Consider the following 12,959-nt stretch of genomic DNA (forward strand, 5'->3'; position numbering starts at 1 on the left):
TAAAAAAAAGTGCCGTCCCTGGGGGGGACATAGTATTTTCTGGAACAGCCCTTAATGACTGTAACACTGCAATAAAATGCATTTTTCAAAGTTTGGATTATTGAAACAATACTTGGAAATTAAAAGGTATCTTTGAATGTGCAAATCTTGTATTCTGCCAACATATAACAATAATAGAGAAGAGAATGAAATTGAATTTTCTAGAAATGACTTTCAATGGTTATCTGTATAAAAAGTATATATTTAGCTGTTATACTATGAAACTATAACAAGACTTTACTATTTTGTGTTAAAATAAGCTTAAAAAATCATATTGCCCAGTAATGCCCACTATTACCCATTTCTGGGAGTATTGCCCAGCCCGGGAAAACCGGGGCCCAGGAATTCCCGGGTGGGTAATACTTTGCCAACCCTGCTATGCATCCAAATATTTAAAATACTACACAAATATTTTATTAAAATTTTATTTGTAAAACATACAATAAGCACCTTCTTGTTGCTATTTTTAACAATGAATCCATGGAGTTTACAGGTTTAAATATACCTACAATAAAAACAATATACAAATATGTTGACCTACTTATAGCACATCATTTGCACCACCGTCTGACCTACTTACCTGGAATTCATGATTATCACATAGAGAAGTTTCACTTCTTTACATGCTATATATAAAAACAAATATCAATTTGTTGGAGATGCCATTGTGGGGAAATACAGCCTGGATAAATGTGGTTCTATAATTTATATTTTTATGAATGGAAAACGTAACAATGATTACTAGGACATTAAAATTTGATAATTACTATAAATATCTTTAAATTACAAACAAACAAATAATTTTACATGAACTATCACCAATGAAAATGAACCACATTTCTCCAGCTCTTATTTTTGTAAACAATATAAATTCTATCAGAATACAAGCTCCTAACAAATTTTAAAATAACAATGCAAACAAGCAAAGGTAACATGCTGCAATCTAACATTATAATTCATTATTTTCTTAACATGCAATTTCTCAATTCAAAAAAGAGTCCAAAAATAAAAGAGTAAAGTTCAAAATTTGAGGACCAAGAATCTATGGTCCAAACCAGAGGATAATAAATAAGATGGCATCTCCAACAGATGAATATAAATAGAACTATGATATGAAAATAAACATGCCCAATCTGTTAACCCTTTGTCTTGGCACATTAACAGGAAATATTACATAACAATGTATAACAAATTTATACTGGTATAATAGGGTCCAGTCTTTATACAATTATTTTTACAAATTGTGTATTGCACAGTGTCCTCCTTCAGCGTAAAATTGATTCTCTTTAAAAGTTTGTCATGCTTAAGCTCCTTTTCATTCTGTTTCCAATTAGTCGACTCACTTTATCTGGCTGTGCAAACACGGGGGTATTCTGTACAAGGCACTGGGTAGCTTCTATTAATTTTCTGAAGAGAAAAAAAAAAGGTTAGAATGTTGTATACAGAATTGAATGCACAAATTATAAAATATGATGTTTTAAAAAATTAAATTTTACAGTTTTTACATGTGTGTATTAATATACAACTATTTAATCTCCAATTCAATTCTTTTGAGCATCCACTGTTCCAGGCTTTTTCTACAAGTATTGAGGCATAACAACATTATTTTTTTTAATTTATCTTCTTTTTATGTCAAAATCACATTGCAAAACAATCTTTTATTCTCATTGTTGGAGGCCTTATGGTGACCTTTAAATGCTTCAAAAAGTTCATACTTTGTCTGTGGGACTCTTCTAGATAGTTCATGATAATTCATTTGCTATCATATCATATTTTTTAAATTGTACTAGAACACACCCGTGATATCGCAGGTCCGTGACTGAATTAAAGTATATAACTTTGCGCAAGCCTTATTTTAGTATTAGTATTGTCATCTGATAAAGTCATGCCGATTATAAGATACACAGTTTTCTTTGTTTTCAACTTGAATCTTTCTGTTTGAACCCGTCGAACTGGAACTTATCAATTATTGTTAATATTAATTATTTGGAAAACAAAAGGTCCTGGAATGGAGTATTTTTTAATGATCAACAGCATTGTCCTATATTAGTTATAAAGTTGAATTCTTTGATTCGCTGTTTTAAGTCATGCCCGCTAACAAATTGCAAACTGTACCTATACGCCTTATTTTTAGTCCAGATGTTTAGTATTCGTATTGTTGTCTTAGAAAGTCTTACTGATTAAAATACTACAATTTAGTAGTGTCAATCCTGTGATTATGACCCGTGTATATAGCATATTAATCCTGAATACACCGTTTGGTGGTGCGCCTGTCAGATGCGGAACGTACAGATAAGGTAATAGGTAACAGGTGAATATACTATTGGTATCGGTATCGGACTCGATCCGGAACTTCTTAATTATTGGCAATATTAATTACGTGGAAAACAAAAGGGCCTGGAGTGGTGTAATTTTTAATCTACACCTTTGTACTATATTAGTTATATATAAAGTTGAATTCTTTGATTCGTCGTTTTTACGTGATGACGGCTGACAAATTGGACCTCGTAATTTTAGTATTATAGATATTAAAAGTTAATTTAAGTACCTTGATAACATCTGGTTTTTAAATCTTTCTTCGTTCAGTTCTTTTCTAAGCTGGGCTTTTGATTTTTTAGCCTGCGGACACAAGACAGGATGTTGTGCAATTTGTGTTGCTGAAGGTCTTTGTGTTGGGTCAGGGTCTACCATACTCTTTAAAAAATAATAAAATAATAAATACATTTTCTCTTCAAAATCAGTAGCATATTATAAATTGTGATTCAAAAATGCTCTTTTATTTTGTTAAAATATACATATATACAATAGACATTCAAGACTTCTATATTTACATAACAAAATATTGGAAAGTTCTTTTTCCATTTTTCAAAACAAAAATTATAACCTGTATCAAGCTGCAGATTGCATAATATAATTTTATAGTTCGTTATTACCAATCTGATCAACTTTGTCTAAACACAATTTAATAATTAAATTATTATTTCCCTAGATGTTCTTTAACATTGACAACAAATGCTGAACTTACTTTGATTAGGTGGTTCATTTCTACAGTCAGATGTGGTAATGATGGTAATTCACCACGTCTGATGGCATGCCACTTAGGTCCATTCTTAGGTAAGGGATATCCACCTGCCTGTAATAGAAAAATATTGGTATGAGTGCAAATGAATAAATGAAAGGATAGGTAGGTATTATCTCAAATCCAGCATCAATTTAAGCCACTAGACAGATATCCAAGACAAGTAAATATTGATTCAAACAAGTTTCCAGACCGGTAGATGAAAAAGGTTTTGGCATAGACTTGTCAGTTTTTTATTTCACAACATTCAAATTAAGTGATAGACACAAATAATTATATAAACGAAATATGATCCTTTACAATTTTTTATTGCTACATGTGTATCTTTTTCTTTGAATATTGATCACTTTGAAAAGCATTTCTTCACTATATCTAGGAACTTGGAGGGATTTTTATATATCTAGACAACTTACCGCTTCATACATAGTTAATCCGAGTGAGAAGATATCAGATTTAGTCAGGTTCTCATAGTCATCATTGAGAATTTCTTTTGGTAAATATCGACAATCTCCATCATCAACTGTTGGGTTAGACACTGATGTTACATGACCTAAATCTCCTGCAATGATAAAATTATATTATGTTACAACTGATGTTAAAAGGTGTACAAATATTTGGACAAGGCTACACCTTCCCATGCTTTCTATGATACAATGTATCAATGAAAAAGAGGAATATACTTTTCTTAACAGTCATAAAACTTCATAAATCACAAATTTCTGATGACAGGTAACCAAGTTAAGATCTTGCACTTCATGGGCAATATAATCATTCAAAATGCTGATCTGAATTTTTAAATTTTTTAAAATATTTTCCTCAAAACAAATTTTATATACATGTAATCTTAAATAGAAGGAAAATAACCAAAATTTGGAAAAATTACTGTCCATTAACTCGCTCACCACACAACAACTTGTTAGTTTTAACGTTACTTACCAATTTTATATGTAATGGCTTCTTCTACTTCATCATCTTCCTCCAAAGATTCCATCCCACTCTCAGGAGAGTTCAAGAACTTAGGGTTCCGATGGATGAATACATTGCCTGGTTTGACATCAAGATGGACAAGGTTCTGGGAGTGTATGTATCTCAGTCCCCTCGACACTTGAAGGAGAATCTGCTTAAATTCATCCTCACCCAATTTACGGCCAGTCTTCCTGTTGGTATCAATTACATCAGCTAGACTCCCACCTAAGAATTAAAAAAACTTTAAATATGAAACCTATCAATAGTTTAAATAATTTTATAACCTTAATGACATTAACTTCTTCCTTAAAGGAAACAGAGTAAACAAATTGGAATTAATTTGAGACAGAAAAGGGTGACTTTCAACAATTACTTTTCACATCTATAAGGCTGTGATTCTTTTTTTCTAGGAGAGCTAGTTTCGTTTTTCAGTTTATTATTTACAGCAGATGCACTACTATATCCTTGTATAACTCATTTTTTGTAATCTTGTAAGGTTCTCTTTTCAAATTTTGAAAACAACCTAATATGAAGCTCTTACCATTACAGTATTCATTTTGTATGTACATATAATCATCTTCAGCCCAGGCAGAGTAGTATCTCACGACATGTTGATGTTTTCCTAAAACAGCATGTGCGTACACTTCATTCATGGCATTCCTCCTGAAAGTAAGTAAATAAAATGTTTAGTAAAAGGAATACATAAACAAGACAACTACATGTGGGCAACATTCAAATCCTCATTCAGCTTCAATGTTGACTCTACATTTGTCCAAAACAATCAAGCTTAAAATTTTAAGTAGAAATATGCATGCGATTGTATTTTTTACCAGTATGGTACTTGATAGTGTAAAATGTTACATTCCTTCATATGATACATGTAGCATTACTCAAATGCAAAATATATTTGTTTAAGGTAGTTTCCCCCAAACTTTTGAATCTTAACTCTTATTCAACCGATTGTGTAACCTTGTGTGTAGTTCGATGAAACTATCTGTAACCATTCAAAATTCAAGTTAACCACAATGTTAAAACCTGTAATTTTCAATCTAAGGACACATTAGGTAGTTAATGTATGCCATTTTGGGAAGAAAATATAACTATACTTACTCATACTGGCTCCCTGCTACTGGTGCCTTGGACTTCTTTATGGCATATGTACATCCATCTAATCGGTGAATACATTTGTAAACACTACCAAATTCTCCATCACCAAGTTTACACACTTCATGAAACTCTTCGTTATACCGTGATGTGTTGATTTCATGCAAGGCAATTTTCTGAAAAAGAATGGAGAAATTAATCATTGCTGCTGCTTAAGAAAGTTCGTCAAACATTTATCAAATGAGGAACGTGAACATCAATCTTTTTTTCTCCAAACCTCGCATAATTTCCATCGATATCTATCTGCAGCTTTTATAAAGTTTCCACTTGTTATTTGCAATATCTTTCTTAACTAAACAATGTTTCAGTAAGTTGACAATATTTATTACATTTTAATTTTATTTTTTTTAAATGCTTAAAAGTGTTTATTCCTTCTTTTTACAGCTGAACTAAATTTATACAACTGTACATACCTTTGTTGATGGCATATCTATTTCTATTTCATCAGCTGAATCTTCTAATAAACTCCTGGAAATAATCAAATAATATTTATAACATATGTACATGTACTGATATTTATTAGAAATGAAGGAATTTTGGGTGATCAACTTCTTTCCCTATTCCTAGTCAGTCTGCCTTTGCAACAAAACATTTATTTCAAAATAAACTTGAGACAACTTTGATAAAAGTGTCAAGGAAATGAATTTTCAAACAAAAATATGTACATGATATCATATAAATATATCTACTGAAACGCTATGCAAGGTTGATAAACAATGAAACTTGGAAATATTCTCAACCTTAACTTTAGTCACGATGGGAGCTGCTGCGATTTTACAAATAGCAATTAACAAAATCTGGATCTGTTTTTTTTAAATCTGATCAGCTGATGGCATCATGCAAACCCGAACTAAACACAATGCTATCCTCAGACAAAATCTCCAACTTGACAGAAATCAAAACTTAACAATTAACATTAGAAATGAGTCATCATTTTATTTCTAAACTTAGAATGATGTAATTTAAGAAACAAATTGTTTGAACTAGTACAAATGTAGTATGAAACTTGGGACCATATTTACAAAAAAGCACAATATCTACTGAAATAAGCCGCTGGTTTAAGGTTGATTTTTGTACCTATTCAAATACATTTCAGCTTAGTAACTTGGGTGATCTGCAGACTGCTGTGGATTTTCAAATTATTCCAACTTTTTTCATGTCAGATCATAAACTTAAATAATAAATACTGTCTAATACAACTATATTTAAACTTACTTTTCCATTTGCTCTCTGCTTCTTTTTATACTGGCCATGCCAGATGACACTGAACACGATAAAGGTCTGTTGTTGCATGGTGTAAATGGGTTGACATTGGCCTCCACTTTTTCGCCATTTTCTTTTGAATTTGATTTTCTTTCATCTGTCAATCTCCTCCGTCTAGCTTTTTGTAATAAAGATTTAGGTGTATGAGGAGTATCAAAAAGTCTTAATGCTCTAAGCTTACGTGACGGTGGTGAAATCGGACACGCTTCGTCCGGAGAGATGACATGTTTTCCAGGGGCTGGCACTCGCTGTTCGTCATCCTCCACGTCACCATCATTTTCATCGTCTATTCCAAACGGAATTGGTGATAATTTCCGAGAACTAATAAATGTCCTTGCTGAACGAGATGTAGAATTTAAATATGGTGTTGATATATCCACTTCCAAATAATCTGGCTCATCGTAACTTTCCATACTCGGTGAATGAAATGGGCTAGACCCACCATCGTTCGGGCTGAACTCCCCGTCGGAATCGTGAAAATTCAATGTTTTAACTAATCCATTTTCTCTCTTTCTCAAGGCCGATCGCCTTCCTCTACGAACTCTTGGTTGTAACGTTGACATTTCCAAATCACTTTGTTATTATTGTAAATCCAGTTTTCAAATGAAATATGTTTACAAAATTTGTAAATATAAATCCAAACCACGCTTGTCGTAAATGGCGGGTCTGTCGATCATGTGATTTTTATGACCAATGAAAATTGTCCTCTGTAAGATGTTTATCGCACTTACCAATCGGTATAGTCTATTCCATTGTTATCAGAACAGCCTGGGGCAATATTTTATTTTTCAAAAATTGCAATTTGCTTTACAATCAACAAATAATAGTAAATCTGTAATACTTATCGAGTGTATTATACATGATTTGTTTACACTTTTAGTTTCTAAAGAAATATGATGGAGTACGCTGCTGCTGATGATGATTTCACAACAAAAAAATGTATACTACATCAATTTCTAATTTCTATCACCTATAGATATGATTCCATTATCTGTTATTCTCTTATTACTGTGTTAAACTTTTTCTAAGTAAGAAGGATAAAAAGAACAATTAGCCTAATAATAAAAATACTAGAATCATACACGGATATATGTGTGAGTTCTTTTTTTTTTTTTTGGGGGGGGGGGGAGGGGGGGTCAATCGTCAAACAAAAATGCACAGCAAATGGTCCAGATACACCAACACCATATCATATGGTAGTGCATTTGCCCTTGGTCTCTTTTCCATTTTAGTGACTTGTATTATTCCTTCAACTTATTTTTCTGGATAAGAGACAAGGTGGACCTCTGTAAGCAAACTATTTCCATTCTCAATTTAATATGGTGAATTAATAAATTATTAAACTATGTTTGCTGGCACTCTGGCATGGCAGAAAAATCAAAGATTTGAAACTTTGAAAGAACTAAAATAACTTATAAATAATAACAATAACAATTGTTTTATGTGTTGTGATATTTTATATGTTTATAGATATATATTCTTTAATATTATCTCATCCTCTTCGTGTGAATTATAATTTTTATTTTATCTTCATTATATGTCTTATATGTTTATGTGTTAAGAATCAGAATGTATTGTGTATTGTTGTCATTATGTCCCATCAGGGAAAATAAAGAACTTTGAACTTTGACCTTTATACAAAAACATTAACTAAATCAAAACATGCACAGTGCAGCTACGAATGGTTTTAAATCTAACTTGAACAAGGCTTATTTGAAGCGTCATCATACATTGCCAAACAAAATGTGTGCTCACTTTTAGGAATTCAGCTACCTCATTGTTAACTGCCGTTAATTAAGGTCCAGAAAAGTCAGTCAACGAGTATATTTTACATTGTGTGTATTTTTTAAATGTTTGTTTTTTAACGGAATCAGTATATTAACAGATAATGCACTGAAAAAGGATGTAAACGTTTTGCAAAAGTATTAAAAAGACTTAAGTATATCTGTAAAAGCAACTTTTATTTCAATTCAAGTTTATGCCCATTCAAGTTAGCTACCTAAAGTTGTTGATGTCTGTGTCATTTTGGTCTTTTGTGGATAGTTGTCTCATTGGCAATCATACCACATCTTCTTTTTTATATTATTCAAAATAATTCGGCAAGTCGTATAAAAGATGAGAAATATATGAGCCATATGATGAGGCAAGATCAGTATCATCTTTAAGGTAGAAGGAAGGTGTATGCATGATCGCATCTTTTGTCGTATATTTATATTGATAAGTTTACTCTTATTCAATTTTAAGTAAGCGTATAATGATTTCAAGAGACCCAATTGTCCATGTTCTTCGTCCCCCGCTTGTTTACTAAGTATACTTTTAACCTCTTGACTGAAATTTTAATTGACCTGATACAAAAAAAATGACACTGATCCCTTGCGCTAATATGGTAAGGATTTTGGTACACTAGTGTTATGAATTTGACATTTGCAATGATTCATCTAAACCAGCGGGTGACGTCATTTATCAGCAGGTGAACTTCAAAGGTGTGAAGCCATGCAGATTCATATTTATTGCAGAAAAAACACGAAGTGTGTTGTATGTTACACCTCTAGGTGTTTGTTTCTACTGCTATTTGTTTAATTTTGCCAGTTTATCTAATTTTATTCTTTGTTTCTTAGATTTATAGAAAATATTTCTTTTAAACTCCGATAATTGATAAAAATGTACCGGCAGTAATTAATTCGTGTTATCGTTAATAAACATTAGTTTATCTGTTATGTGATATTTCGTATAGCAACATAAAACAGTGTGAATTTTTAATTTCTTATCATATTTATATTAATCTTAAACCAGACAATAAAACATGTTTTTCTTATAAATATCCTTATCTATGTATTTTTATCACATTTAATTGTCGTAATATTCTTTTATTTGTGTTTAAATGAAACATATAAATCATGTTTATACTTATGACTAAATTCCCATCACTTTGATTCCACAACATTTAACAAAATCCTCAAACAAATTCTTTAATGAATCCCATGATATTTTCTAAGCAACTCTTTCAACATCATACAACTAATTTGACGGGGACTTGTTATGCAGGGTATAAAGTAATGCTGCCTCTTTCTTTAAAATATATAATTGATTTCTTTTCATTGTAAAATATGTGTTAACTATTTGCCACTGGTCGTTCAGCAAATGAATTTAGAAGCAATCAGTCTTGCTCAGTAAATATTATACAAAACGAAAAAGCTTTTTGATAAGCTTGTTCTTTTTTAATATGATACAGATGAAAAGTAAAACAATCAATTTGTTAATTTCTTTTCTTTTTACTCAGCTCGACAATCTTGCAGCATGTTCGAATATTCGGTCATAAAACAGATTCTTATTAGTTGATTATCATTTTTTTATGAGGAGATCTTTCTACAACAAACGACTGAACAGCCAGAGACTTGATGCAATGTGGGGGTTTGGAGGTTGAAATTTGCAACTCAGGCCAAAAATTATTAAAATAAATCCCAACCATGTTTATAGTTATTAAACCTTTTTAAAAGAACTTTAATTATTCTTTAGATGGTTTCTGTTTATATGCGTGAACTATTTGCCATTGTCGTTTGTCTTGTGGTAACGTGCTCGTCTGCAGTGCCGTAAGTTGTTGCTTATCATCAAGACGGGTGCCATGTGTGGAGCAGGATCTGCTTACCCTGCCGGATCACCTGATATAAACTCAAGTCTTTGGTTGGGATCGTGTTATTTGGTCTTTAGTTTTCTGTGTTGAGTCTTGTTTTCTATTATTTTTCTTTTTTTAGCCATGGCGTTGTCAGTTTATTTTCGATTTACGAGTTTGAATATCGCTCTGGTATCTTTCGCCCCTCTTTTTAAATCTCTGTTAGGGTGAAACTAAAGAAGTTACTTAATATTTGCTGCTTCTATATACAATATGCAAGCGTCATTATAAGGGATACTATATAGAGCTAGCAAAAACTTGTCAGTTCTGAGTCTGAGTAATGTTTTGGTGCTGCTTGGGTGACATGTTTTCCTGCTTACATATATAGATTGAGAAGTACTACGATAAAGATCCGGCTTAGCGTGTTGGTCTAATACAAAGCAGTGCTCATGTCGTATTGTCTATTGACATGATATCGTCCAGAATAAGTATTAATTTGCCACTGGACGTTAAACATTCAACAGTCTTTATCGAAATACATTTTTCAAATTTATATTCGTGCATGAGAGCGATTGAAAATTACTGGATCAAAATTAGAGAATAAAGGGTAAAACAAGGCATAAGAATGGAATCCTAGACAAACAAAATGAAGAGAATTATAGGGTGATAAGATATAAAGATAATAGAAAATATAGAGAATAATAAGGTTCCTAATTCTAAGGAATATTGAGAATATAGTAGGCCTAGGCAAACAAAAATAAATATAAGCGAATAAATGGGCACAAAATTCAGTTAAGAAGTATTGAAAATGATCATTCTTAATTTGTTAAAAACTTAAATAAAAAACACACGGATGAAATCCTCACATACCGTACATTTCTTTCATGCACCTTGATATACAATTACTTTAGTGAAAAACTGTAGCTTATAAAACATTTCTAATAATTGGTACCTTTTGCTTAATCAACGATGAGTTTTTCATATTTGTGAAACCCCTTTTCTTTTCTTCACTTATGCTCAAACCCTAATACCAAAGATTTGAATAATATCTGAATACATGTATACATATCTCCTAAAGACGGCACTCTATTTGGAGTGCAAATGTACTTATTGAAGAAAGCAATGGACAGTCATTCTTTATACTGAATTTAATTATTTTTAAATCGATAATGAAGATGGGGATTTGTAAAGATCTGTTAATTTCACAGGTTAGGCCAAAAAGAATGATTTTATCTGACAAAATATTGACACTGTTCTTATCTTTAGTAATGAACACAGTCACTTGGATTGTGAGTCGAGATCGCCTAGATTAAAATTCCATTTCAAACCTGTAATCAGGGATCAAATTTTGAAAGGAATATTATCTATTTTCTGGCAAAAATTACTTTTTTCTCACATTCATTGTCTAATTGCTAAAAAAGCAATTATATTATTGTAGTTAACACATTTCCTTTGTTATCCTTTCTTTAAACCAGTCAACTGTGACGGCCTTTCAGAATTTTGTAGTCACCTTGATATAATTAGTCAACAGTTTTGTATTGAACAATAAGTTGTCATTTTCTTAATTATTACATAACAATGGGCATGTCATTGTATTATTTTTATAGGGAAATAATTAGCATTGATGACTCAATAATTAACCTCAATCAAAACCACCCTCACCTTTGATGTCAAATCAATATTGTTTAGGATCAATATTAGAAATTCGATAATTAAAATACACAATATTTAAACAACTTTATTCACCATATTGAAAACTAATTTGAAATTTGTCAGGTTGTCTGGAAATCTTTTAAAAAATTATCTTAATCGAAGATTAACATGGATTAACGCTACAGACGGGTTGACATGCGAGCTCCCTGTCAAACCACGAGCGCAATGTCAAAACATTTCTTATCGGCGTCTTTGGCTATAACGATGCTTATGTACACAGCAACATAGGAATTTAAATATAGATTAAATAATACCGGTATATTCTAATCAAAGATCATCAAAGAAGATCTTTTGATCGTATATCATTGTTTTAAATTGCTATCGAACGATGGAATTATTTGTGATAAGGGAAATTCTATGTTTATAACCGTACATCAGATTATAGATTAGAAAGTTTTTAATCTATGACATATTCTTTCTTCTGTATATCACATGAACAAAACAAAAATTATGTAATTCATAATCCAAAATATTTAAAATAAGATATAAAGAAGTGTATTTAAACATCTCCTTGATATAGACTGAGACATATCATACATGTACAAAATTCTCTGAAATAAAAAAACAAAACATTTATTAATATTAAAAGAATTGTTTCAGTTTTTTTGGTTTTTTTTTTATTTAAGCATCTCCTTTTGAAGTTTTTCTTGTTTCCATATCCCTGTGTGTTCTATTGTATAATTAAAATTCTTTCACTTTCTAAAAAAAAAAATGATTTGACTGGTATTTGCTTTCCGCCGCATCAGCACAAAAAAAAGTATACCGCAGTGATTTTGAAAAAAACGTCAAATATTGTTTAACCGTAAAGTGCTGTGGTTGACAGGATCATAAAAGACAAATTGAATTATTTTGTCACCTTTATAACCCTCATCATCTTATTGCCAAGTCAATAACTACCTAAGTTAATTAGCAAAGTACCACTAGTCTGTACAAAATCACTGTATTAATTATTCAAAGTGGACAATGGCGCTAGCTAGTAACGTCATATTGATGTCAAGGTGAGATTTCAACATCTATAAAAATCATAAATGTTTATAAAAGAAACAATCTTTAATATATTAGTCTGAAAATTGACATCTTGTAGTAATAGATTTATTGTTTTGTAAATCACATTACACGTTGATC

The 12,959-nt window shown here is 31.3% G+C and overlaps 2 protein-coding genes across 2 annotated transcripts in view; one reads left to right on the forward strand and one right to left on the reverse strand.

Moving 5' to 3' along the window:
• LOC139492177 (inositol 1,4,5-triphosphate receptor associated 2-like) overlaps positions 1–12,959 on the forward strand; it is a 455,884-nt gene that overhangs the window by 155,164 nt on the left and 287,761 nt on the right. The gene's annotated exons all lie outside the window — the stretch shown is intronic.
• Positions 451–7,201, reverse strand: LOC139491517 (wee1-like protein kinase). Its single transcript, XM_071279249.1, has 9 exons — positions 6,464–7,201; positions 5,662–5,716; positions 5,195–5,364; positions 4,626–4,747; positions 4,055–4,309; positions 3,532–3,677; positions 3,065–3,172; positions 2,588–2,733; positions 451–1,446 (listed from the first exon to the last, which is right to left on the reverse strand). The coding sequence occupies exons 1-9, from the start codon at positions 7,072–7,074 to the stop codon at positions 1,326–1,328; spliced, it is 1,734 nt and encodes a 577-aa protein (XP_071135350.1). The 5' UTR covers positions 7,075–7,201; the 3' UTR covers positions 451–1,325.

Source organism: Mytilus edulis, chromosome 10, assembly GCF_963676685.1.
Source record: "Mytilus edulis chromosome 10, xbMytEdul2.2, whole genome shotgun sequence".
Classification (NCBI taxonomy): Eukaryota; Metazoa; Mollusca; class Bivalvia; order Mytilida; family Mytilidae; genus Mytilus; species Mytilus edulis.

What these genes read in the sequence shown, in the direction of transcription:
- LOC139491517 (XM_071279249.1), bottom strand. Translation starts at nt 7,074, where the DNA reads ATGTCAACGTTACAACCAAGAGTTCGTAGAGGAAGGCGATCGGCCTTG. An exon ending in ACAAAATGAATACTGTAATG is followed by an intron (nt 4,310 to 4,625) that starts GTAAGAGCTTCA and finishes TTTAATTCTTAG; the next exon opens with GTGGGAGTCTAGCTGATGTA. An exon ending in GATTAACTATGTATGAAGCG is followed by an intron (nt 3,173 to 3,531) that starts GTAAGTTGTCTA and finishes TTTCTATTACAG; the next exon opens with GCAGGTGGATATCCCTTACC.